Below are 26,401 nucleotides of genomic sequence, written 5' to 3'. Positions count from 1 at the left end.
CGCGACACGACGCGTACAGTGGTTTTAGCGTGGCCTCAACCACTCGGCTATCCGTGCAGTCAAAACATCAATTATCATTAAAGGAACCAACCTCCTCCCAGTCTTATAAACATGTTATCAGATAGTATAAAGGTAAGCATTCAGCAAATGCTTACTTAAACGCCCTAGGTCTATCAGGACAGATCCATTGTTAAAATAACCGTTTCCAAGCCGATACTTATGCATTGTCAGACTCAATTTGCAACTGAATCAAAATCATTCTTTTCACATCATTTCACACGATGCATAAACTTAAAAAATATAATATCATATCGATTTCCAAGTTAAACGTCCGTTGGAATATTTTAAGGTCAAGAATCGATACACATAAAGGTAAAATTTAAACATCAATAGAAATCATAACGGTAGCTGGATTAAAGAATAACATCGAAGCGAACTAAAGAAAGCAATAACTTGCAACAGCTAAGGATCGATAAAAAATCCGTAAGGATTAGCATATGTCTATCACTTATGATATGATCCAATATTACTACAATACCCAGTTTCATGCAAATTCGTAACTGATATAAGACGTCCCTTCCAGGTCCAAAAAAATATCAGAAATGTCATACGTTTACTTCAAATTCAAATGAGGGTTTGTCTAGAAATCGACATGGCCACCGAAAAATGGAAGGCCGTTTAAAATTATGAATATGACACAATGAAAGCGTTCGATAATTGAATTGTTACGTTGTGTGAAATGTTGGCGACACGAGGGCAGCGGGTCGCGCCCTAAGGGCGGCGACGGAGTGACGTGTACGCACAATGTGCGGTCTACAATGCAACATACGCAAATTAAGTACGAACACATTTTATTGGCAATAAAAAATCTATTCAGCAATTCGTGACGCAGTGTACATGTGCCGTTGATAAAGGATTTTAAAATGTCGATAAATGATTTTTACATATGACTGGGGTATAACAACATGTATGCAGATTTCGTAACATGTGTAAATGCAGGTAGCTTTGTTATTTTTATTGCTTTAGCTACTGTGATTTAAATCATATCGTTGGATTGACAACGGAACTCAACAGACCGTTACAAATGTATTTATTGGCGAATTGATATAAATACTTAATTTAGGAATGGGCGATTCTCTTCGGATAATAGGCAAATTATGCAGAGCTTTTTTGAAACTGCAGAGTTTTATTACAGTATCAAATGTATATTTTGTAAACTGCATACATATTTCATTGGTGAATATACTTATATATTTACCAAACTATGTCAATAACAGAAATGTAACACCACAAACATATAAGTTATTTTATAAATTAATATGGAAACAACTTAAATTATTCCTTATTTCATTTCCCATGAAACAATAAATGTCAGAAAACTAGCATTGCAACTTAAAATATTTTATAAATACCATTTTCAGAAAGTTTATCCATAGAAAATTATACGCATCAGGGCATTGCCAGACATAAACCTATCAGATTTACCGTAAAATCGCGTAATAACAAATAATATCAACGCGTAAGCGATTCACCACACCGATCACAATAAAATATCATTAGCATATCGGTGTACAGCCTATGCACATGACACAATGTCATATGTTAATACATTTGGCTTACAAAGGATACAATTTCGCGTATTTGTTACGCATTGTGTAACGAACAGATCCGTTTTATCGATATTTTCATGCTAATACGATTTTTTACAAATTTTAAATCGATATTGCACGATGGTTCCTTTGTGCATGAACGGGCGTGAACGGATCGCTCTATTTTCAAATTTAGTAACGTTTTTTTCGAGTTCGTATTTTTGATGGATTGAAGCTTTCTTATGCAAAACTAGGAGAATACGGGATAGTAGGAATCAAACAAAATGTCAAAGTGATTGATCCGTTGTTACAACTGATATATTGATATTTAAATAAGTGCGTGATACGGTTAAATTGGATTATCACGCCTAAGATCAATTGAAGACGTTTGTTATAATACAAAAAGTATTAGAATGTCGTTTTGTGTGAAATTTATTGCGGGTGAATATAATTAGCATTTAAGAATGTGTAATCTTACATTATACACAATGTAAGACAAAATTATGTAGGAAAACGAACTTAAAAAGAGCTTTAAAAATCTAAATTAAATGTTCTCGACTCTAGAGTCTAATATATTATAGATATGTACCTACTTAAAAAGCTCCTGTTCTAAAATCCCTATATACCTAGTATGTAGTGACTGAATCATATTATTATGAACCCTTTGTTTCGTCTTTTGAACCCTTTTACATACACTAATTTCAACTCGATTAAACAGCATCGAGTAATCGCGATTATCGATTACCTATCTATCGTTACGACTACGAGTGGACGTGCGTCTGATTGATTCGATTGATGGTACTTATCGACTCGTCTTTTTGGGGGTGAGATAATTTTTATTGTTTGATCTGCTGTTGTTATTGTTTGTTATGTCAGCTGCACGATTTCTGTCTGTGATTGAGAAGTTCAGTTAAAAGTATTCGTTGAGTAGATGCATACTTTTATGCTTTATAAGAATGAGAACATTTTGGAGCGTGTTTTAAAAAGTGTAAGAAAGGAAAATTTACAAGTACCTAGTTGTGCTCTATGCTCCTCTAGAGCACAACTTTTTGTAATTTATTTTACTTTAAATTAAGTATAAGTACTAGACAACTTTCCAAAAAAACAATATTGACTCTACCTATTGTTCACATTATAAATCGATCAACTAAGTAGCGTACAGTTAAGAGAAGAACCCATAAAACCCTATTAAATAAATAATTGCACGCAATTCAATTATTTTTTACGTCTAAGATACAAACAAATGAATACGAAATACCACAAAATGCTCTACTGCACTCCAATATGGCATCAACATAATCCAATTCTCACAATTGCCAGTTTTAGCGATCGAAAGCCCACAACTGCTCGTCACTAATTCGTTCACCGCACAGACAATGGTGTATGTTCGTGTTGACATCACGTTTTTTCTGGGACAATAAGGATGTGGACCCTTGCATCGAGTGGGCATTCGCACTCGATCGAGCGCAAGACCTGGGACTTAATCTGTGCTGATCATTTGGATGTGCGAAATTAAGGTGAATGGTGCAATTGGCGAGAGGTTGGCATGAACTGAAATTTGTTGGCTGTTCCTATGGCGAGCTTTTAAGTAATACTATTTATTTTCTTTAGACAACTAAATTAAACATCAAAATAAATAACAATGCTAGCCTATTTGCGTCATACAGCTGGGCGCAAGCCTCTTCCCGTATAGGTAAGGGTAGAGCGTTGATCACCATGCTAGCTCATTGCGGTTGGCGATTTCGGATTAGAATATCTAGAATACCCTCACTACTTCTCACGATTTCCATCACCATTTGTCAGTGGTAACGTATAATAATTAAGAAGGTACATATAACTTTGAAGGAGTCACATTGGGATGTAAACTGCACCTCGTTTTTATAAATCCATGCATAGAACCACAACGACCGGAAATATAATTAAAGTTAAGTAAAAAGAACTAACCATCAAACATATTCAGTATGGCTAAGTTACTGGCTGAAGATAGTATGATCTTCAGCCAGTAACTTGGACCAAACGTTGATAAAAAAGCGCTAATAAATGTAATAATGAGACATTTTTTTCACCTATTCGAAAACAGCATTCCAAAAAACAAACTTAACACCCAACTTCTTAAAGTACAAAATCGTGTAGCAATGCCATCAGTAGACCTTCATTCTTCGGCTATTGGTTTAGGTGTAGTGATAAAAATCAAACAGTAAATGCGTTTCATTATGAAGAGTTAAATCTAGCAGAAAACTGTATCAACGAAACCTGTTATATGTACCTATGTATGTATGCTGATCTTGTAAGCAAACATACGTGGATATTTAGTAAAACCCGAGGTAGGGTCACAGTTATTATGAAGAATAGCAACGCATAGCCGAGATCGCGGATGACGTAGCACGGCGGTTCAGGTTTAGTCAGTAGTGAGTCTGGCTCTAAACGTTCCCTCCCCTGAAGAAGCGAGTGCTCATGAGGATTCCCCCGCCTTAAAAAAAAGAGTCACAACTATAAACTGGTAATGTCGTGAATTATCCCATCATGTACGCTTGATAATTTTATGTGGCTGAGTAGTACAGGAATATATAATTACTTTATGAAATAGAGCATGGGAAAAGCATAGGGATGAAGTAGACCTTATGTCTAGCAAAGAACTGAGACGGGCGGATGATGATGATTTAGAATATCTGAGAACAAGATAATATGACTAATATTTAATCAAGAAGAACACTTCGCATCCTACAAGCCAGTAAGTAGGTTATTATCTGGCAGCGGTTCGTTACCCCGTGACGTCACCTGAACCGGCCACACTTACGTAAGAGCTCCTACTAACTCATGTGCCCCTGGTACCTAATGACCGCTCCTCGTAAAACTGAAACACCAGATCATTACTTAAGTAAGGTGCTTTTCAGAATATGGCTTTGAAAATTGGTTAGTACTAAATATTTAATGTTTTCACATCATATTTTTAGATCAGCAGTTAGCATAGTATGACACCCTTTTCTTAGAAAACCATCACCTTAATTTATAAGCCTATCCAACAGAGACAAATTCTCATTACTTCGAAGTAACTGTTGCTAAGTAAATAAATAACAGCGTTTTCTGTATTCTATGGTCTCTCATTACAATAAACTTCCATCTGTCCATAAACGGGCAAATACCTTCAGCCTAGCACGTAGCTTTATAAAAGCTATTCATCAGACGATTAGTCGCAGGCATTGTCGAAACATAAATTAAGTGTCCACTCAAACATAAAACGGTAACCAGCCGTGAGATTGGTAAGATAAAATCTTTAGACATCTCAAAATCTTAATGAATAGGACGTCCTTATACGTGTAGACTTCCGACTTTCAGAATGTTATTCAATAAACTTTTCTACTTATTATGTAGAAAGGTGAATGGGCCGAAAGGGGCAGATGACACCACTTAACTCACAATTCAATTAACCGAAGATTAAGCACTTCATTATAGCAAACGTAAGCACTTTCTTTAGTTAATCCCGATTTTATTTACAGAAGTATTTGCTGACAATAACCGGTACAAACCGGATATTGTGGAACCGGCCACATTAACAGATAACAATCTAATTTTGAATGCAGATTTGCGGGATTGCATTCATTGACGGGTGGCTACTGGTTTGTTCGATGTTCTTCCAAATTTAAACGTTTAATCCTTATTACGTGTGTCTAAGGTTCATTTCAGCGCTAAATACATTTTAACGACTGTATTAAGTAAGTTTGTCATGTAACACTGAGCTTTTGGTGGTACCAACTTTACTTAGCAATCATTGTCGTCTGTATTACTTGGGGAATAGGGTTGAATATCGAGTGAGTTAAAGCTTGATAAGTTGGTGAAAGTCCTCGTTCATTGGGAGGATTATCGATGTCCGATTTTCGTTAAAGATTCCCATAGGTTTTGTTTGTATCGGCAGCTTTGGTGGTATACATGGTGTTGCGTATTGTTACCGGAATCTACAGCTGTACACTTTTGTGTGTGAATATTCATCTTTGAAATGGTACTTAGACTAGTTAAGTTCTTATGTTTTTTTTGGGAAGAAATATAGCTACGTTAACGAAAGGAGTTTTAAAATCAAATTTGAGAGGATGAGACAGTAGGCCGAAGTTTAATTTAATTTTATTCCAATTTTACTTTTTTTTTTTTGAAACACAGACCAAACAAAATATACGAAGTCAAACCTACTTCTCAAGATAATAGGTTTTTGTATTAATTAATTACATATATTTATTTACATATATTTATTTACAACATACCCAATATCCCAAGGAAGTGTCTGAAAATATTATTTCATGCCATTTTTTTAAATCGAACCTTGGACCTTTTTCCTTCTGAGTGTCACACTACCGAAATACCATCCACGTGACTATTGTAGCATTGGAACTCAATAAGATAAGCCCTCAGTTACATCTAAATTAAAAAGTATTGACGGAACTACTTAATTCCAAATATAATAAATACAAACCCTATTGAAAAACTGGAAAGATTGAAAAAAACTTAAAATCAAAACCTTCGCGTTCAACCTGAATTAAACTCCATCCCCTTATAATAAGGTACAAATTCAATTAACTAGGAACAAAACGCATCCAGTCATTCCTCAAAGAAATTTAAACTCTATGATAAACTTGATTAGGCTTGAATTTTATCTGTCAAAGGATTTAGGAAAGAATTAAGGCAATAACGAGAAAGTCATTGTATGCGATTAGTATAACGCCGCGAACGGAAGTGGGTAAGTAGATATTATAAATAGTTGTAGCCGAGTGGTTGACAATGGTGTTAGAATGGTGGTAAGCCTTTGACGAACACTTGTATTTAATATTATGGGTGTATTTGGAACTAGATCGGTCCTCCGGAAGCGCCTGTGTCATTCTGGAGGTTAACTAAGGGATAAGGGGATAAAACTGTTTAATGGTCGGACTCGCGAAACTCAAATTCCGTTCAAATAAGCTGAAGAAAAACGAATTTGCAAGAAATGTGTAATCAACTTCAAAAAAATAATGAAAAATTCAACTGTGTAGCTATCACGGTTCATGAGATACAATCTGGTCACAGACAGACGGACAGACAACGGTGCCTTAGTAGTAGGGTTCCTTATTTCTCCTTTAAATATGGAATAAAAATTAGCGTGCCTTTCAAACAGAACCTGAGGATATCTCTAATAAGTAACAACACTGTTATTTCAGTCTCTTCTTTGATGGTAGTCCAATCTCAAAACCTGACTTGGGATTACAAATTACTTTTCTATTGCAAGCTCATCCCTGCCTAAGAAGTTATCAATATTCTCAACTCTATTTTTATTTCATTACCAGTCCATTGTGCCTTACATAGCTAATAATCAGAAGAATCAGAACCCATTTACGAAATAAACAATATTGCTATGTAACACAAAGCGTGTCATCGGCTGTCATCGGTTCGTTTCGGGTGTCTCCGTCAGCTGCGCGCGCGCATTCTCACGGGCGATCGATGTGACCTGTCGCGGAATTACTGTACTTGCGAATTACGTTTGAGGCTAGGGTTGGCAAGAATGTTATATTGATAAATAATGATATAGGATTAAAAATGTATTGCTAAATACTAAAGAGCTTTTAATTTGAAATTTGGATTTCTTTTAGGAGTTACATAAGTCATTTTTTAATTAGTACAAATATCAGTAACATTAAAAATTAATTTCGTTAATACGACCAAATAATTAAAGAGATCTTAGACTATAAGCTGTGCTATAAGTGAAGTAAACGGATGTGAAGAACATTTTAGTATTTTTCTAATAAAATGGCATATTAAAATTAAAAAATTTCTATTAATAGAAATTGGTTTCTCCCAAAACAAACTGTTTTAATATCTTATTTATATTCGTTTTTTATATCAAAAGTGAATGTGTTATTCGTATCAGGAATAATTAATCAAAGCTGTTTTGATTTATGCCATAGTTAAATGTTTAACCGGTTTAAATTCGTTTTCACTAATAAACCTAATATTAATACAAAGAAGGTCGTAAAATATTTTTATTAAAACGACGTTATTAAAATTGTGGCGGTCTATTTTTTAGGTTATAAAAGTGTAAACGGGCTTTTAAAGGAATTTGCTTTGGAATAGTTCCTGTAAGTCTCGGATAAGTTAATCGAATTTAAGAAGATTATTTTCTTCTTGAATTGGTCAGATTTCATCAGTTAACTTTGACTTTATTTACACTATGATTCTCCTGTTTAGTGTCTACTATCTGAAATAAAGTACCTATTGTTGCGTGGTAATATTCTATAGTTTGTGGTGTGGTTGACTAGACAGAACCTAATTTTATTTAATTCCCATTTACTTGTCACTTTAAAAATGATTTTTAAATTTAATTTAAAACAAATTCAGCTTCGTAAACTTTGGTATAGTTTGTGACAGCCCTAGAATCTTAACAGGAAGTTAAGGGGTGTGAGTAAGTATGACCTCAAGTTACCCATAACGCACCCTTATACCTTCGATAACAATTGTCAGTATCTGGAGCATTACTCGGTGGAATCGATAGAAAAAAAACGCAATAAATATCATTCAATTGTATTTAAAAAGGGTTTTAAATTTAATATAACTGCGATTGGGGGAATACAAAGACAAGAACTGTGAATCGATTTTTTTTGTTTGCGATTTTTTTTCGTTTGTCGTTGTCGCACAATCGCATCTGTCCTCAATTCCTTACTTGTCTATTGTGCAAAAATCGATGAATTGAGAAGACAATTTCGGTGATTTTTAGTATTTCTGTGTTAAGAAAAGGATGAGAGAATCCTTCTTTTTTAATAAAATCGTGTATTGTGTTCTACAAGTACCAATCCGTGTCAAAGCGTGTTTATTGCCAAAAAAAGTCATACATACTCAACAACGGTTTTCGTATTATTTGCCATTTTTTTTCTTGTAAGACCAAACGAAATTTACCCAGAACATCCTAAATTGTTTTCAGCCAGTACCTTACAAAAGAGCACACCAAAGTAACTAACTCTATTTGTTTGTTGCCATGCACTAATGGCCGAATGTACATGGATCCTACACACTTGTAACCAACTTATTGTAAACCTACATTCAAGCAAATAAATAAATATTATTATTATGAAAAAAATAACGCTGAATTTTAAAAAGCATTTAGAAAGTAATATACAACCGCTTTACAAACAAACCACGAAATAAGGTTATTAACACCTCGGAGTGGTATTAACGGCCCTTAATCCCAAATTACATAAACGCTAATCTTTAGTTATGTTGCCTCGTTAACATGCCATAAATGTTATTAGGCTGTATGCTTAAGATGTACCGTAAGAGAAACTAAGAGATCAGCTGGTAGCGAAAGTGTGAACAGAGCTTAATGCTGCGTTCACATTATCATACTTAACAGAACATTATATTATAGCTGGGTTTAGTTAAAGCCCGTTCGTTCAATACTTTTATAGACTACTTCAAAAAATACAGTTCACATGTGAATGTACCTATCTGTTCTCAAGCCTCATATAACAGATTAATCTTGAAATTTTCATTTACTCGGTTAAAACCGACTAAAAGCAAATAACAGATTTCTGAGATCATTTAGAACAGTTTATGACGTATTTATCTAATTAGTTTGACGTGAATGATTGAAATAAGGGTACATGAGTAAGGACGGATTTGTGTCATGTACGAAATGGAGAAACGTATTTGAAATGAAATAAAATGAAGTGCAATATTATAAACAGAGCTTTCTGGTAACATACCACCTACCATCGAGCTACTTAATCACAGACATTAATAAAATAAGTCCACTTTTAAGCGGCCCCATATATTACGACGACGCGTTGGAAATGATCACCACATTAAATTTTCAATGAATATTAAAACCACGCTACCTATTTAGTCCAATTTACTAATAGATTCAATTTATATCGTATCGTATTTTTATATTAGGTACTAATTTAACTAGTGAAAGTCGTTAGTTTTTTGTTTTATAAGCTTTAGAGTTTTTAGTAATTGATTTTCGTATAATTTTCACATAAATTTTAATTAAAGAAAGTTTATCATTCTGGTAGCGGCTTTGAACTTTGGAATAGTCTTTTTTTGATTATTTTTTTATAGAATACTAGGAAACAGCATAACTGCGTTATCATATTCATCTATTTGACATCCCCATTTTTAATACGACTTTTCGGTTTGGCAATTATGCAGCCTGCACTGAGTAACTTAGCCAATGTGTTAGCTATTCAATGATAAATTCGTTCTGTGGCACTGATTACTACAGAAGAATACTAGAGGTCCTATCGTAAACAGTACTTACTCGTAGTTAAGACAAAGCGTAGTTAATACTGTAGGCGTCAGGCGTAACGACGTCATCATCAAATGATTTTTCACACTAGTACTTGACATTTTCTCATACAACATTTATCACGCACAATTCCAGATAGTTTAAACAAACCCATATTTTTTTTTTAACCTTTTGACATGTGATCATAATATGAAAGTCCAGTTAAATACAAGTTACGTTGACATTAACTCTGATCTCGGTTTAAGATAGTATAACAGTTAACAGGGTTTGTTAATCTCAGTTTGGAATGGTTAACCGTAGTTAACTACCATTCCTATGTATTTTCTGATACTTGATTGTTTATATGTTTAACTTAGAGAAAAAATGTTGATGGCAAAAAAGTGTTTAGAAAAAGAAAACATAGATCTGGGATGAGATACAAGAGAAGTAGTTTCTTTGAAAGGGTTAGGCACTATTATGCTCATGTTGTAACGTCGCGTCTATGGCCAACTTACTAATTGTCCATGGACGCGGCGGCAGTGGTCCACCCTAGTGCCTAAACGTCAAGATGTGAGAGGCTACGTGACATTCCCTCTCGATCGCCATAACTGGCGGCTGCTGCCACGACTCCTAAGGTGTAATTATACCCCAATCTTGGGTGAGTTTCTATGTATATTGCTAAACTAAGTGTGTGCCGTGTACGGGATAACCTACTTCATATTAATTTTCACATATTTAATCCCATTCTGCTTGTTCTGTTTCGCTTGCCTTGACCGACCACGCGGTCTTAGGTTATCCCATGCATGCGGGCTGCATTGCCCTTGTTCTCAATAGTGTTAAGTGAATACTCAGTGTGCCTTCAGCTGTTACTAGCCTCCTGCCACCCCTTTAAAGGCTAAAATGAGCTCTGGATAGTGTAAGCACTTATTTGCATCAGCCTTGAGCACGTGTCATTGCACCCATCTGCCTTGTAAACCGCTGCGATGTGTGAGCTTTCCCTTTCCCTGCCTCTGTGCTGCCCTGGGGACCACTAGGGGAGCATCCACATCGCATGCGGGCCAACATCTTCGGCACCGCTAACCTACGCACCTCTATGCACGCTTCCAGGGGTCACCCTACGGGTTACCGCCGTCCCACTACCTTCTGCGGGTCCCGCTCTCCAGCCGGCGGCTAAGCACCTACTGGTGGCCGCGGCCGTTGTCACGCCAGCGACCCCAGCTTCTGGGCAGCTTCAGCCAGCTCCCGGGCCGCTCATCCAGCTTCCGTGCCGCTCAGCCAGCCTCTGCCCGCTCACCGGGCCGCTCAGCCATCTTCAGCCAGCTTCCGTGCAGCTTCAGCTAGCTTCCGTGCAGCTTCAGCCAGCTTCAGACAGCTCACCGGGCACCCTACGTGGACCCCCCAGGGACGGTACCCCCTCACTCATATAAAAGCGAGGACTTAATTACCTGTGCCACAAACCCGCGACCTAGCCGGACCTAGTTCCATTAAAGACCTTTTTGGAGATCTACCTCTGGTTTTCTTTCTCCCTAATTGGTTAACGGTCCGCACAGCCTACCTGTGCGGCCCTCACCGTTACAATGTTTAGCAGTTCTTCGTTCCGATGGCTAAGTTTTGGTTTAAACTGGGTTTTTATTATTTAGTCTTATGATAAATAGTGGCTTCAGATCGTCAGAGAATTCTTTATAACGCTGATTCTTAAACCGCAGTTATAAGAAGAGCATTCGAACAGGAGGAAAAAGATATTGCTTAAAAGGAGTATTACTATACTATAAGAAGATCCGAAAGCACGATATGTTTTCTAACGAAAATCAAACGTTAAAAAGCAGACATAATAAATAACAAACGACTATTACATCAATAATACAGATCAACAAAAACTTAATAGGAAGCGTTCCAGTATAATTTCGCAATAAACGTCAAATTTGTGACTATGCGCTGACAACTTTATTGCTTTTAGGGATGTACTCACCTCTCTCTTCAATCACATAGGACAGAGAGAGATAGTGATATCAGAATTGCATAAAGGGGTAACTATTAGTAAATTTGCACCACGTTAGGGTTTAAGTGGGCGTAACTTATGTCAGTTTTAATAAATCGAGTGGAAGATATAGTTTTCTGATCCTTTTCATTGCAAGAGCAATTTGTAAGGACAGGGTATGAAATATTTATCACATTCACAATATCGATTAATAGTAACAGTTGTGTATTGAATATAAATGAACGCAAACATATTTAATAGTATTAACAGAAGTCCCTGTAAAATTTTATTTTAATACACACAAACTCCAAAGCTGTTGAAATCTAGACGGTTTAATATGACCGTTACTAGTTAACCCTAAGCTGCAAAATAACAAGGAAAGCTAATAGTAGTTTTTGTCTCTAATTTTTCCCACCTTGAACAAAGGTTTATCCCAGAACCTAGGAAAATTGCATTAATCAATATTTACTTAGACTTACTGACATTCATGTAACAGACAAATATTTTGGCCCTGTTGGCTAATAATAATAATTATGATGAATTTATCGGACTGTTACACCTTTTATAAAAGGCCTAATATCCATACATATGAACATTAATTCTAGTTAGAATGCTTATTTATAATTTGTAAGTAGGTCCTCTTATAAGTGTCATTTTTACCGGTTTAAGTAGAGGGTTGAAATAATTTCTGATTTTGCGTATTACAGTTTTTGTTTAATATATTTTTATTAAGTGCATGCATATCTTTTTTTTCTCTCCTGTAATCAAATACTGTTGAAATGTTTTTAGTTTAAAAAAAAACAGTACAAAAAGTGACTTGTACAAAGTGCGGACTTAAACGTTCCCATGATTAACACTTATTATCGTACTTACCTATTTCCTTATTCAACGGAATAAAACGTTAAAAAAAAAGAGTCCTTCCTTTCCCAACTGACCCAAAAGCTCCAATCAATGCGAATAACGATACGAACAATGACGTACAGTACAAACTGTAACTAATTCTAACGTCACAATGACTTGGCAAAAAATCCCCCTAATGATTAATCTAGTAGAAACCGGATAGAACTGGCTGAAACTGGCTAGTACCGGCCAATACCGGACACTGTCACCTGCTAAGCTGCCGTTAAGCTCTTCAACCACATTTCCCATAAAATAAGATTTAAAACACGGCCCATAAATAATGTTTACTTTATTATTCTGTTCAGTCTTTGTATGGAGCAATTTAATTTGACATGGTTTGTGCCGCCCCTTGTGTGACAACCCTAGTCTAATTTCGTTGTGTAAATCATTGCGTGATAGCTTTTGAACTTCGTACGAATGTTTTAGGCGTAAGTAACTGTCGTGTAGTTTTAATAGTAACTTTTTTTTGTCTATTTTGCTTGGCCTCTGATATTGTAAGTATATTACATACCAAATTATACTTTTGGAGAAATCACTCAATCACCTTTCAATAGATATACAATTGCAAAGATGCCAGCTTTTTAGGACGATATAATAGGATACGTGAGTACTTCTAAAGTTTAAAACTATCCTTTTATTCTGTTTAGTACAGCACGCCTCTGCTTACTACTAAAGTTAATTCCGGGGTAATGCATACAACACTCGTAACAGACGACTATTAGATACGAAGATATGATTTTCAATCACTATTTTATTCAACAACACCAATTTACGTCTCAGACTCAACAAATACGATTCAACTCAAAGGTTGGTTTAAAAACGCGACATTATATTAAAAAAAATATGAAAAGTCACCGCTCTCAGTTCCCACGTCACGCCGGCTCGTTCGGGAGCGAGGCAGGGATATAAAAATGCCTCCGACCATCCTTGTACATTAATAAAACCTTTAATAAAATGGAGTTCGATCACTCCGCGATGCGCGGGCGCTGGTGGCCATAGTATATGGGAAAATCTTACATCAAACATGAAGGAGTTTTAAAACAACGAGGTTGGTATTTTGTTGAGGGTTATTGATATACGGTAATACTCTGAGTACGATTGTTTATCCGTCCTATTACTAGATAATCGTGACATATATTTTTTTATGACGACTATGAAATACGATGTACGATTTAATTAATTTCAAGCTTCTTCAGTTATTGTGTTTGACACCACGCAGGTTCATAAGCTTTTGAAAACGTTTAAAAAATAATAGACTCCATGAGAAAAAAACCTTCTGAATACCTTACATATACTTTAAAAATTTTAAAAATATCATTCCTCACACATTTAAAAAGGAAAAAAAGCCAGCATTAAAAATATATTCATCTGTGATAACACTTTATAATGACGTGGGTCAGTTCGGGCGGCTAGAACAAACAAAATCGTACTTGCGCCATGTTTTTTTACCTTCATTCAAATGAAAGGAATGAGGTAATGTTGTCTCGCTCTAATATATCATACGTTCGTATGTGTGAGTAGGATGCAACAGGGATCGGATGCCAGGTAGGTGCCGTAACGTCTGCCACGGCAGACAGAATGGCACCAGCATTCGGAATTTAAATTCTGGATACATTTTTAGTGTCTATGATATTATTAATTGGTTTGTGTTGTGTTTCGGAAAATAACTTTGAAAGAGGTGAACGAAATATTTTAGGACGTGACATAATTAGGAACATACCGATAAAAGATAGTGATTTAAAGTGAAAAGTTCTAATTGTTTGTATTATCTAGATGAGATCCATCTTTCGTTATTACAGACGTCTTTTGCGAGTGCCTAAAATTAACGTCTAATTGTTTAAATATTTACATAAAAAAAAAACGCTTCTGGAATTTAAAAAGTAGAACAAACTCATTTGTAATTTGTCAATTAAAATAAATTGCTTGCAAAGCACGTTACAAGTTACCATAACAGAACATACGCTGTCATTAGCTATGCATGGCTGCAACTGTCACAATACTCACCTAAATGTCATTAAACGGTGACATCCTAATACAAACGTAATCAAATTACAAATTAAATGGCCGCCGTGACGTCACACAACATATGTCAGTGTTTGCTTCCGATATCCATCAGTTTGATAATGGAGAATTAAGTGAATAACTTTAAAGTGTATTATTTAACTGGTGTTTTTAAGAAATAAGTTTGATTTTCACCAAGTGACGTAGTTGGCAAAGCAAAGTACTTACTTTTATTAACAGAAAATAAGCCTAGGCCTTGGATACCATCTATACTATCCAAGGCATCTACAAATTAGAGGCAAATAAGGTAGTCATTACTTGCCTGTAATTTGTAGATGTTTAAATTCCCTATTTACATGGTTTCAGTTCAACCTTTTAACAATAAACACGTCGAAAACATGCTATGTAATATATAAGGCAAAAAACAAACATATCCCTCCATTTAATCCACTTACAATAAATAATGAGCCGTTACAACTAAAATCTTGCGAAAAATATCTCGGGCTTAGAATAGACAGCTCCCTCTCCTGGAATGTTCACATTGACTACGTCAAAAATAAGCTTTCGTCATTAGTCGGAGCTCTGCACAATATAGTCAGATGCATTCCACAAAGATTGCGATACACTATTTATAATTCCCTTGTGAAGCCACACTTGCTATACTTAATTGAAATATGGGGCAGTGCACCAAAAACAAAACTGTCACAATTACAAATCACACAAAATAAACTGATAAAAATGCTCTTCAACTATCCGTACTTAACAGCAACGACAAAAATATACAGAGACACAAAAATAATGACTATAAAACAATTATATACCTACAATATATGCATTTTTATCAGAAAAGTTCTCAACAAAACTATCCATACAAATATTACACTTACCCAATATAAACAACTCAGTCAGCGAAGTACCCGGCGAGCAAGTTTATTGGTTTTACCAAAAATAAGAACTAATTACGGCAAAAAAATGCTCACATTTGAAGGAGCACAGCTATACAATAAGATACCTTCACGCATAAGACACCTGCACTCATTTAATGCATTCAAAACTCAGCTTAGCCAATATTTACTTTCAAATCAGAATATCTAACAAATGAATGTATTCGATGGAACTTGTTTATTGTTTTTAGTCTGAACCAAATGTTGTCGAACCTAACCTTACTTATGTTTTTCTGTTCTCAAGTAAGTGACATGTAATGTTTTTATTGAGAATAAAGACTCTTTAAACCTAAAAGTACCTACCGAAGGGGAAAATGATTTTCTTAATTTTAAATTTCTATATATAGAATCATCTTGAACAAAATCAATTATCAACACATAACAGGTAACAAAAATTTACCTTAACCAAAAAAAATACACTCTCAATCACAATTAACGTGGGTACATTTCTAAATAACCTAAAAATAAAATCAACTCACTTTGATTTAAAAAAAAATGATCCATTTTATTTCAAAGCGATCAATTTATATAACAGACGAATAACTGCGGTCATAATAGGCTCTATTCAGAAAATCAAAGCTACATAAGTGGCGTTTAAAGCCAAGTGGCTTTTCATGCGAGCTTTGATCTGTTTGGGAAATCCATGGAAGCATGGGGCATGTTCCCTTAGGTAAGTAGTCTCTCGATTCTGGTGTCCAATCGTTTTGAGATCGCTCGGCCGATTATAAAGGTGTAATCGTCAAAGGATAGTTATTTTTATATGTATGCCGTTATGAAGTAATGTGAAGGGTTTTGGAGTTAGGGTGAGGTGGGGTAAGGTAAACATATTTTAGATACTTTTTATTTCTTAGATAGAATTTTAGAAATTAAGTTCTAATTTTGTTATTGATTGCAAAATCGGATTGTCCTGTTGAAAAAATTGGGCTTTAAACAATATTTACACGCAATTAAATCTTAAAGAAAAGAGTGAGAAATCACACGTTGCAAGACTCGGTGGAGTGTTATTTTTTAATAATTATCGACGGAATTTTTGATCCTGTTAAAAAATAAACATGTAAAAGTAAAACTGGCGTTCTAGCGCTATTGGTGGTTTTATTGTATGATATTATTAAACCGAAGAAATTTGTAATAGTTCTAGAGTCTATAGTTCCTGAATTACAGCCTACTGTATCACTTGCCCAATTAAGTAATCACCACCGATCAAACATAACAAGGTAACATCAAGCAAAATATCGCGTGAATAGTAACCTAATCCTTCCCATAAGAAACCAGTCCATGCAAGAGATGAACACGGAAACTAAAACATCTCAAAGCATTTTATCCTCCCTACAATGGCCACAACTGGACGCTCCCAAGGTCAGGGAGTCACCAAATATTCTGTAACATTCACATGAAACTTCCTAATGTCCTCCATTCAGAACGACCCTCAATACCTTAAGTCCATAACAATCGCGTACTAAATGGACAATGGCACCCACGTTCCTTGTTATAACCTGTCGAACAAGTAACATTGGATTTTTTCGAAACCTGCTCAAACCCCGTCATAATCCACCCGTCTCTTTCTTTCAGTAAGCATTAGACGAGGACGAAAGATATAACTCGTTTCCTAATCTTGGCCGCGGGCAGTTTGGTTAGGATCTGACACGGTCCGACGCCTATCTTTAAGGGGGTGAACAGACATTGATAAATATGATAAACACCCTTTTAGGTATAAAATTGTTTTCTTAATAAACTTGATTTCGTTGTCTGGGTATTATTAGAAGTCAAAGTTTGCTTAGTAGCGGTAACAATAGCGTTTTGTTATGCCAAAATGTAAGGCATTGTATCATGTCCACACGTTTAGATTTCGAAGATAAAAATAAAAAATAAGTTAAAAGATTTTCCCACCGGCACTTCAAGCTAAAAGTGTATCCAAGTTTGAAAAACGAAAAAAAAAACAATTTCAATCATAATTAAACAAATGAAAACACTACTACAGGTGACAAATACCTATTCATTACCAAAGAAGATTAGCTATATGATCCAACACCTGACATGCTTCAAGTATACAATATCACACATGATCAGTTTACACGAACAAAAAAAGGAAGGTGTAAGCAATTGTGTGTAATGTACCGATTACATTAAATTCGTCGGTGGGCGGACACCGGATGTCCATGATATTAAAGAATCAAGATAATGAAGGCTTACAACCATTACTATGACTGCTTGTAGAGTCGTTTTGATATTAACATTTAATTTTATTTTTTGAAAATTAAGCTGACGAAGACTAAACATGCACTTGACCATAAATCAATTCTCCAAAGTAATGTTACAATTATGTTGGTCTAACGTAAGAAAACAGTTTATCAGTTTTAAAATCAGCAAAGGAAAGTCACATCTGAACGTAAACTGATAGTGTACCTCTATCCACATAAAGTCCTTCTAAGCACTCGACCGCTAACATCACACGAACCAATAGAAACAGCCATTCTCAAAACTCGACCAAGTTTCCAAAAACACCCACAATACTTATGGACCCAATAAATTAGATACAAAGGACCTTTGTGGTATATTATATGATGAATATATTCTACGGTGCAATGATGAATGAACGAAACGAACGTCAGTATGGCCGCCGGCCGGCCAGACGCTCTGGAACCGACCATTCAAGCTTAACAAATGATAAAAAAAACTAAGCATTATTTATCTATACCGATTTTGTCGTGTGTATTAAAATACAAATGTTACAATGCAGCTCCATTGTTATAACGGCGGGTAAGGGTTCAGGTGGTTTTTGGTTCTGTATGATTATTTCTTTTCTTTTTTATACGGTTAGTTCAAAATGAAGCATATGTAAGAAATGTATAATAAAAGTGACTACATATATAGTACTTACATATTCCAATGATATCATCCCAATCTTGGAATAAGACGAAGTAGGTACTAATGTGAAAATTAAACTTCACAAACAAAACTCCTTCAACCATTTTGGTTACAAACCGAAGACCAAAGACAGAGTTTGCTTCAGTCGAAAAATGTGGAGCTGTGGTATGAATGTAATATGGGCTCACAGAACCCTAAAGATGTGAGAAAAATTGTATCCGCCGCCATCGCCGGCCACAATGGCTAGCGGGGCGGAGCAGAAAAAAAATCATCAATGAATACCCAACAATACGTTGCTCGGAATCCTGGATTTACACCATACATGGATCGGCGTGAAATTTGCTCTTTCCAAGTAACCACTCTCTCATTACATTCAAGACAAATAATATAGGTGCAACAGAAGCACTCGCTCAAACCCATTGTAGAACGATCCATTGTCAGAGAAGATGAGTCTCGAAATTGAAATTTAATGGAAATATCAAATGAAACTGACACAAGAGCGGGTTCTTTGGCCGATGTTTAGCCAATAATGGCGTTTGTTACTTGAAAATGTATTGTGAGTTAAATTAAACTTTGTGTTGCTATAATGCTGTCTCGATTTAATGCGTTTGATATAATTTGAATAGCTATCGAAAATTATATTAGATTTCGTCGCTTTGTCAACTTTTGGTGGAGATAAGACGTGAAGTTGTGGCTGAAATGAATATTGCCCGTAGGTTCATATTATATTTTATTTACAGTTGGTGTACTCAAGGAATCTTTGCTTTCGTTGTAATAAAATCCTTTTCTAGTTGCTTGAATAAATAGTTTACTGATAAAGTCTCTATAAGTACCTAAATACCTACCAATAATTTTTAGTTTAGAAAACAAAATAAGATTAGAAATGTTGTCGAGTAAATCAAGATCCACATCATGCCCCACGAAAATAAAATGATTTGCTAATTCAAAATATGATTTTATTCACTACTTGCCATGGAATAAGGTACTTTGCTATGTTTGTCGAGATGTACAAGATTATTAGGAAATACTTCTATCATTCTATGGTAGAAGTTGCCATCCATTTATTCATCATTCCACAGGACTGAGCGTGCGGTCCGCGTTGCATCCTGAAATATCCTTTCTCTCCCCAATTCTGCCCCCAGGAGTTCTTTACAATCCAGTATGGCTTCCCTTTCTCTGGAACACGAGAAAATGTTACTTCGCAAAATTAAATCATATGATCTGCAATCATATGAGCTGATATGATCATATGATCAGCTAGATCATATGAATGCCCAATTTAATATTTAGGAACTAACGAAGTTGAATATAAAATGTGACCATTTTTTTTTATAAGGCAGATCATTTAAATCACTGTTTTTGAAGTTACTGAGTTAAGCTTGTCCAATTTTTCTTAGATGTTTTGTATGTACTTGACCAAGGAGAAAGAGGGACGGCCGATTTTTAAATCTATACTTAATATATAAAGCTAAAGAGTTTGTTTGTTTGTTTGAACGCGCTAATCTCAGGAACTACTGGTTCAAATTGAAAAAATATTTTTTGTGTTCAATAGACCATTCATCGAGGAAGTTTTTAGGCAATATCACGCTGCATCTAATAGGAGCGAAGATATAATGAAAAATGTGGCAAAAACGGGGAAAAATATTCATCTTCGATCAAAAATTCCTAACTTATATGTTCTCACCACGGGGCAACAGCTAGTGTGCTATAATATAAGATCTAGTAATAGTAATATACAAACCTTCACCATATCCCACGAGTAAAACCGCGTGATTGATATCACCAACATCACACACGTCATCGTTGATGATGCCTCCTTCTCCACCAGTATATAACTGGAGATGATTTGATTTGATTGCTAAAAATAAACATTTGAAAAAACAAAACACAAATACTATCCAACTTGAAAATTTCAAAAAATCTTGGTGGTATTATATAAGAAACCTTATTACCTATAGAGATAGGTCCATAATTGTACAAAAGTTTTTCTACGTGTTCTTGGCAAGTGAAATTGTAAGACTGGCAGGCGGTTAGTCGCACGCGCACCATTCTCTCATCAAATTTGCAATGTTGAACTTTCCCAACATATGGATAATCTTTGTTGGTTTGGGGACCCCCTTGTTGTATTAGCTTCCTGTTAATATTTTCATGTCGATGAAGAAAAGAAAACAGAAATAATGAAAAGACAGCAGAATTTAAAACTACTACTTAAGGCCAGTAAATTGTGTAAGGCTCCTTTACACTGAGAGAGTATTTTAATTCTAATATTCTAGTAGAGAAATTCAAACTCACTTGAATGCATTAGATGGGTACCCCCCACAACAACCTGCATTAGTTTCATCACAATCGACTATCTGCTGCTCCGATAACGATACGAGTTTCTTGGTTTTAATAGCGTACTGGCTCTCAATGTTACCTGAAATAAATGACAGTTTGCTTAAATTACACACACATTGTAGGTTTTAGCGCAAATACTGAGGTCACTGTAAGCGTTCCTGTACACGATGCGGCCTCTAGCCAACACTATGCTATTTCATTTTCCTCACCTATAGCACTAAATGCGTAACAGCTGCCACAGCTTCCTTGGTACTTTACTGGAGTGACGGCATGACAATCACGCCAGTCAAATGATCTTGCTGCTTCACCCTGATACTTGTTTGGAAGTAAAGGGAATACTTTACAAAGGTTTTCATCTCCTAAAGTTGTCTGCAATCCAGTGTAGTCTCTGACAAACTCTTCAGTTGTAAGGTCAGAGAATGGTGTTATACCTGAAAGTGAAATATCCGTTTTGATTCAAGAACTTATCATTGAGACTGTGATGCGGGGTGTCTTAATTGTAAGTGGTTGTTTCTGCCGGATTCCAGAATTGAAGATATCCTATTATTCATCATTATGTATTCATCATTAAATCAGCGTTTTTTTTTAATTATATTGTCGACTATACCGAACATTGCTTGACCACTCTTTTGGTTCAAAACGTTGGCCTTTTCCAAATTGTCCTTGAATACTTGGAACCTTATTTTCTTCTCATATTCATGGGCGTAGCTGCGCTCATGCTCTATGATGAAGCGCTCAAAGTGATGCTCTGCATGCTCAAGTTTGAACGGTTCAAAGTCGGCGTGTGTGAGCCCTAGCGCGCATGCGCAGAAGTACACTAACGGTAAATACATCACAGAACAATCAACTACAATTTACAACAATGCTTAGTCCGTATTTATAGTTTAAACAAGAATTTCTGTAATTCTATGTTTCTAGGCCAAACTGTAAAGAAAATACTTTACGTTTTATTTCGTTTAAATTCCGTAGTTCAGCTATGTAACATTGTCGTCATAATCGAATGGATGTGCTTAGTGATTATGTGTTAAAATAATGCACCAAAACTGCCTGGTTTAATAATCATAAATAACATGGATGTTGGTCTAAATTTAATTGAAAAGTACAACATTTTTTTTATGAAATAAAAATAAAACGATGCGTTGAAGTTAGTTGACGAAGACAAATTTTGATTTATGATATGAAATAAAATCAATCTAATGAAAACGATATCTAAATACTCAGTAGGAATAATTATTTTGCCGTTGTTGGGGCTAAACGAGCTGCTTAAAATGTCATAAGCATTTGACTTTCGCCATGGTCATAGCTACAGGTCGCCAGAATTTCTACCCCAGCAATAACTATTTATGGCATTACTAGTGCCGTTGTTGGGGCTAAACGAGCTGCTTACAATGTAGATAAGCATTTCATTTTCACCATGGCCATAGCCATATCGCCAGAATTTCTACCACCACGCCTTAAAGTGTTGTCATTACGGGTGTAAAAGAGATACCGCTCTACGCCATATATCGCACAATATGCTTTAAGACATGGTGGTAGAGCCTTTAATGGCTTACAACCGCAATTCGGCTCTCGGTTAATTCTTGCAATGGTAGTATCAAACCAAAATGAAAACCAGTTGTATCAGCTTCGTTAGATATCGATCGATATGCGGTTGGTGAAGCTGCAACTGCACAAATGGTTCGATCACGGTTTAAGCTATGCTTGTTACGGTCGGTGGATGGATGGGTGACCATCTATGTCATAACGAGTTCCTCCGCGTTTCGGAAGGCACGTTAATTCTCGGTTCTTAATAACACATCTTTGATAGTCGTTACGGGTAGTCAGAAACCAGTAAGTCTGACAACCAGTCTAATCCAGGGTTATCGTGTTGTCAGGTTGGGATTGAGGAGGTCAGCTGGCAGTCGCTCCTTGTAAAACATTAGTAGCTGGAAGCCATTTCCTTTTGCTTAACTTCAATTTTCATTTTTATTAAATTGGTAAAGCCTAAAGTTTTTATTATAAATAAAAAAACGATAAGTTTTGATTCAAATTTAGTTTTTATATCCCTTTATTTAATACCTACTAATATACTTATGTTTCGGAAATTGAAGTTTCAAAATCCAGATATTCTCGCGTGGAAAATTAATATTCAGTTAAGTCCAAAACGCTACTCTTTATATGTAGTCAAATCTCTGTGTCTTCGTCGGCCTGATAAAATAAAATACTGTGAACGTGTCTTTTAATTGTACATTGAACATCATTTCCTTGCCCCTTTCCTAATTACGTCTTAATTTATATTTTCTACCATTTATTTGTACCACTCTTCATCTTTCACGTAATCTACAAGCTTCCCTACAAACCGCTATTTGTCCTTGCGTGCATAGCTAGGCAGTTGCAATTTTGACAGATGGTGTATTTCAGCTATTGTTACGATCACCAATTTTGCCGGCAGGTGACAAAAACATCGAGAGTGGAAATCCATAATCCATAAAATTATTTGTCACCCAAACGATTTGTTTATCTTAAGCCTAAGTAGGAAACCCTCAGTTTGGCGAGTCCGACTGGCACTTGACCAGTATTATAGCTTTTTCCTGCTTGTAAGCCCATCCAGTATCTTACTTATAGTTGTAACAGTTATACTAATATCTTATGTCCCTGATAACATGTCTAAATGACAATAACTACTAAACTCTAATCAATGCACAGTAATATGGATAAAATTATATTAAAAGAACGAAATAATTCTGAATGCAATTTATTGAAACACACCAAAACCAGAACAAGGAAATTTGATAAAATAAAATGTATTGGAGCATTACACAATGGTAGCAGTCGCCATCATATTGTTAAACATGCCGCAAGAGTCGGAATCCGAAGCGCGGGAAACTCGGAAGTATCCTCGCTCCCCAAAGCTGGTACCCCAGGAGTTCTTGACAATCCAGTATGGATGACCATTCTCTGTAAAACAAATAAAGAAATCCATACAAAATGTGTGAAGAAAAACATGCCTCAAAATGTACTTTGAAATGTAGAGTAAGAATAAAGGATTTGACGAGTCTTTTACCAGGCGTTTTACCAATAGCACTAGAAAAAAACATCTAGGAATGGACAAGAAGTTATTGTAAAGTATACAGAAGAAGTGAAGAAAAAACTTAAATCCATCCAGAATAACTCATCGGAAATAATTTGATGAGGAAAATTTTATCCACGTTATTCCGTTTATTATAATACCAGCCAATAGATGTTCCCATATAGGGAAGGGTTGAGCATTTGAGAATTTCGTCTTTAAGGAAAAGATTTGATAGCTACAGACAACACAATAGTAACACTCACCTGTTCCGTATCCCACCAGCAGTACCGCGTGATTGACTCTGTCATAGCCGCAGAAATCATCGGTCATGATGCCTCCGTGATAGTTTCTATAGTTAGAAGCTCTCACAGCTGTGAGATACAATCGTAATTATAATTTGCTACAAAGTTACAAGCAACCTTCACACAATGCGACCTAATCTCAAACTAAGCGAAGCCTAATCACTAGACCAACAGGCCAGTTTCTCTCGTACATAAAGGTTCCTTATTTTGAGCTATTTATGTAAGTAAGCCTTAACTATTTTGGAAGTGAGACTAGGCTATTAATCAATCAGTTCCACAATGTGACTCCTGATTTTATGGTTTTAAATTTAGGAAATGCTTATAATCATATATCAATGTAGACATCATTTAGATTTATGGCATTGGTTTAGGTTTCTAGCTATTTTCGTAAAAAAAAAATAAAGCCAATAATTTAGGAAGACGTATTTTGATGTAAGAACTACTTAACTCCATAATAATAACAACCAATAAGCTTCCCACTAATGGGCACATCCCTTTTTCAATATAGAAAAGGTTTAAAGGAAAGTTGGCGCTTTTAGTTTTCCAATATTTGGAATCTAGGATTCTTACGATGTGATCCTTCACCGTTTGTCAGAGTACTTAAGATAGTAACAGAGACACATTTTGTAAAAGAATCACTACTTAGAGATCGAACAACAAAAACTAATTCATACTTAGCCTTACTTGACCGTAAGGCATATTTCAGTAATTTAAATAAAATACTTGCCAACTGCTATAGGTCCCACGGAATGCAACAGCTGCTTCAGTTTCTCTTGTGACGATAGATTGTACGTAGAACACCCACTCAGCCTTACCATCGCCTTACCAGGTTGGTATTGACAACGACCTTGGCGTCCTTGATATGGGTAGCCTGTCTCCAATTCCAATCCTCCTTGGTTTATTATCGTGCTGCAATGTTTTCCATGTTTTTAGTTCTAGGGAAATATTCTACGGTAATTATGAATTCCAAAAAGATAACTGTGTTACCTGAAAGCCGATGCCATTGTTCCACCTATGCAACCCATTGAACCCCTGTCACAGTCAACTATCTGCTGTTCAGAGAATTCCTCCAGGCTGTTGTGTTTCATGGCGTATTGTGCCTCTATGAAACCTAGAGCAGACGAAATCCAAATATTTAAAACTGTTTTGTTCTTGTTTGTACATATTTTTTCTTTGATAAGAAAACACATATATTTTTGTTTGTATGTGGGTTACCGTAGCTATCCGAATGATTAAAACGAAACTGTTCAGTCGTCACCTGGCTATATCGCAAGAACCGTGGTAGCTAAATGATGGTCAATTTCATATTGGCTTGTAAAATTCTTTGAATTGTGCATGAACTAACCTGTTGAACTGAAAGAATAACAGCTACCACATTTTAATTGATTTTTGATTCGAGTGACAACGTTCTTCTTACGCCAGTCGAAAGAGTCGGGGGCATCGGTGTTTTGAATTTCATTTTCAGAAACCACGTTGCACAACGAGCCCAGGCTTGTGAAGTTCTGACCTCCCATACAGGTGTAAGTGTTAGTGAATTCTTCGGCTGTCATGTCAGAAAACTCCGTCACACCTAAAAGCAAAAAGAATTATACTAATGTCAATTTTAAAGATACTCACCACAAAATTTGTTAAATGTTTCTCTTATGACCAAGAAAGATACATGTTTTCGAAAGAAATTATTGCCATGTTGCTTGGATCCCCAAAGCATGGTAAGTTCATTAGCATATTAGCCTTTTCCTTAATATGTTGGGTTCCAGTCTAAGCGGATGCCTTTCTGATTTAGACCATCACCCGTCAACGGACCAACAGTAACAAGAGTAGTTTCACCTGTGGTCGATCTACTTCTGCAGCGAGCTCCTCAAGAATGGTACGTTAAAAAAATAAAATTATATTAATGTGATTACCAAAGAATGCGTGTTCACTATCTTCGTTGAAACGGTTGATTTCTTCCAAACTCTCTTTGAATATTTCGAATCGCATTTGCCTCTCATGTTCAGTTTCGTAATATTTGTTGTATTGTTCTATGAAACGCTGGAAGTGAACATGTGCATCTTGAGGTTTATATAAGGGGGGTATCCTTGATGACACCAGTCCCACCAGACAAGCACACAAAAGTAGCAATGAAGAAACCATTGTAACAGTGTACGGACAGTTCAATCCTATCTAACTGGAGAAATGGCACCGTTTATATACCGCA

At 35.8% G+C, this 26,401-nt stretch overlaps 1 protein-coding gene across 1 annotated transcript; it reads right to left on the bottom strand.

Annotated features, from left to right (window-relative positions):
• Positions 1-19,163: 19,163 nt before the first annotated feature.
• On the bottom strand, positions 19,164-26,393 carry LOC113493108. Its single transcript, XM_026870929.1, has 12 exons — positions 26,109-26,393; positions 25,550-25,774; positions 25,192-25,315; positions 24,932-25,113; positions 24,166-24,273; positions 23,652-23,790; positions 21,461-21,708; positions 21,063-21,284; positions 20,809-20,932; positions 20,469-20,650; positions 20,258-20,374; positions 19,164-19,692 (listed from the first exon to the last, which is right to left on the bottom strand). Exons 1-12 carry the CDS (start codon positions 26,335-26,337, stop codon positions 19,550-19,552), a joined length of 2,043 nt encoding a protein of 680 aa, XP_026726730.1. The 5' UTR covers positions 26,338-26,393; the 3' UTR covers positions 19,164-19,549.
• Between the last annotated feature and the right edge of the window lie 8 nt (positions 26,394-26,401).

The sequence above is a fragment of the Trichoplusia ni genome, chromosome 4 (assembly GCF_003590095.1).
Source record: "Trichoplusia ni isolate ovarian cell line Hi5 chromosome 4, tn1, whole genome shotgun sequence".
NCBI classification, from domain to species: Eukaryota; Metazoa; Arthropoda; class Insecta; order Lepidoptera; family Noctuidae; genus Trichoplusia; species Trichoplusia ni.
The sequence above is the reverse complement of the archived record's forward strand: the minus strand, read 5'-3'. Positions and strand labels throughout refer to the sequence as shown.

What these genes read in the sequence shown, in the direction of transcription:
- LOC113493108 (XM_026870929.1), bottom strand. Translation starts at nt 26,337, where the DNA reads ATGGTTTCTTCATTGCTACTTTTGTGTGCTTGTCTGGTGGGACTGGTG. An exon ending in GCTGGTGGGATACGGAACAG is followed by an intron (nt 23,791 to 24,165) that starts GTGAGTGTTACT and finishes TTTGTTTTACAG; the next exon opens with AGAATGGTCATCCATACTGG. An exon ending in ATGGCGACTGCTACCATTGT is followed by an intron (nt 21,709 to 23,651) that starts GTAATGCTCCAA and finishes AGCATTGTTGTA; the next exon opens with AATTGTAGTTGATTGTTCTG.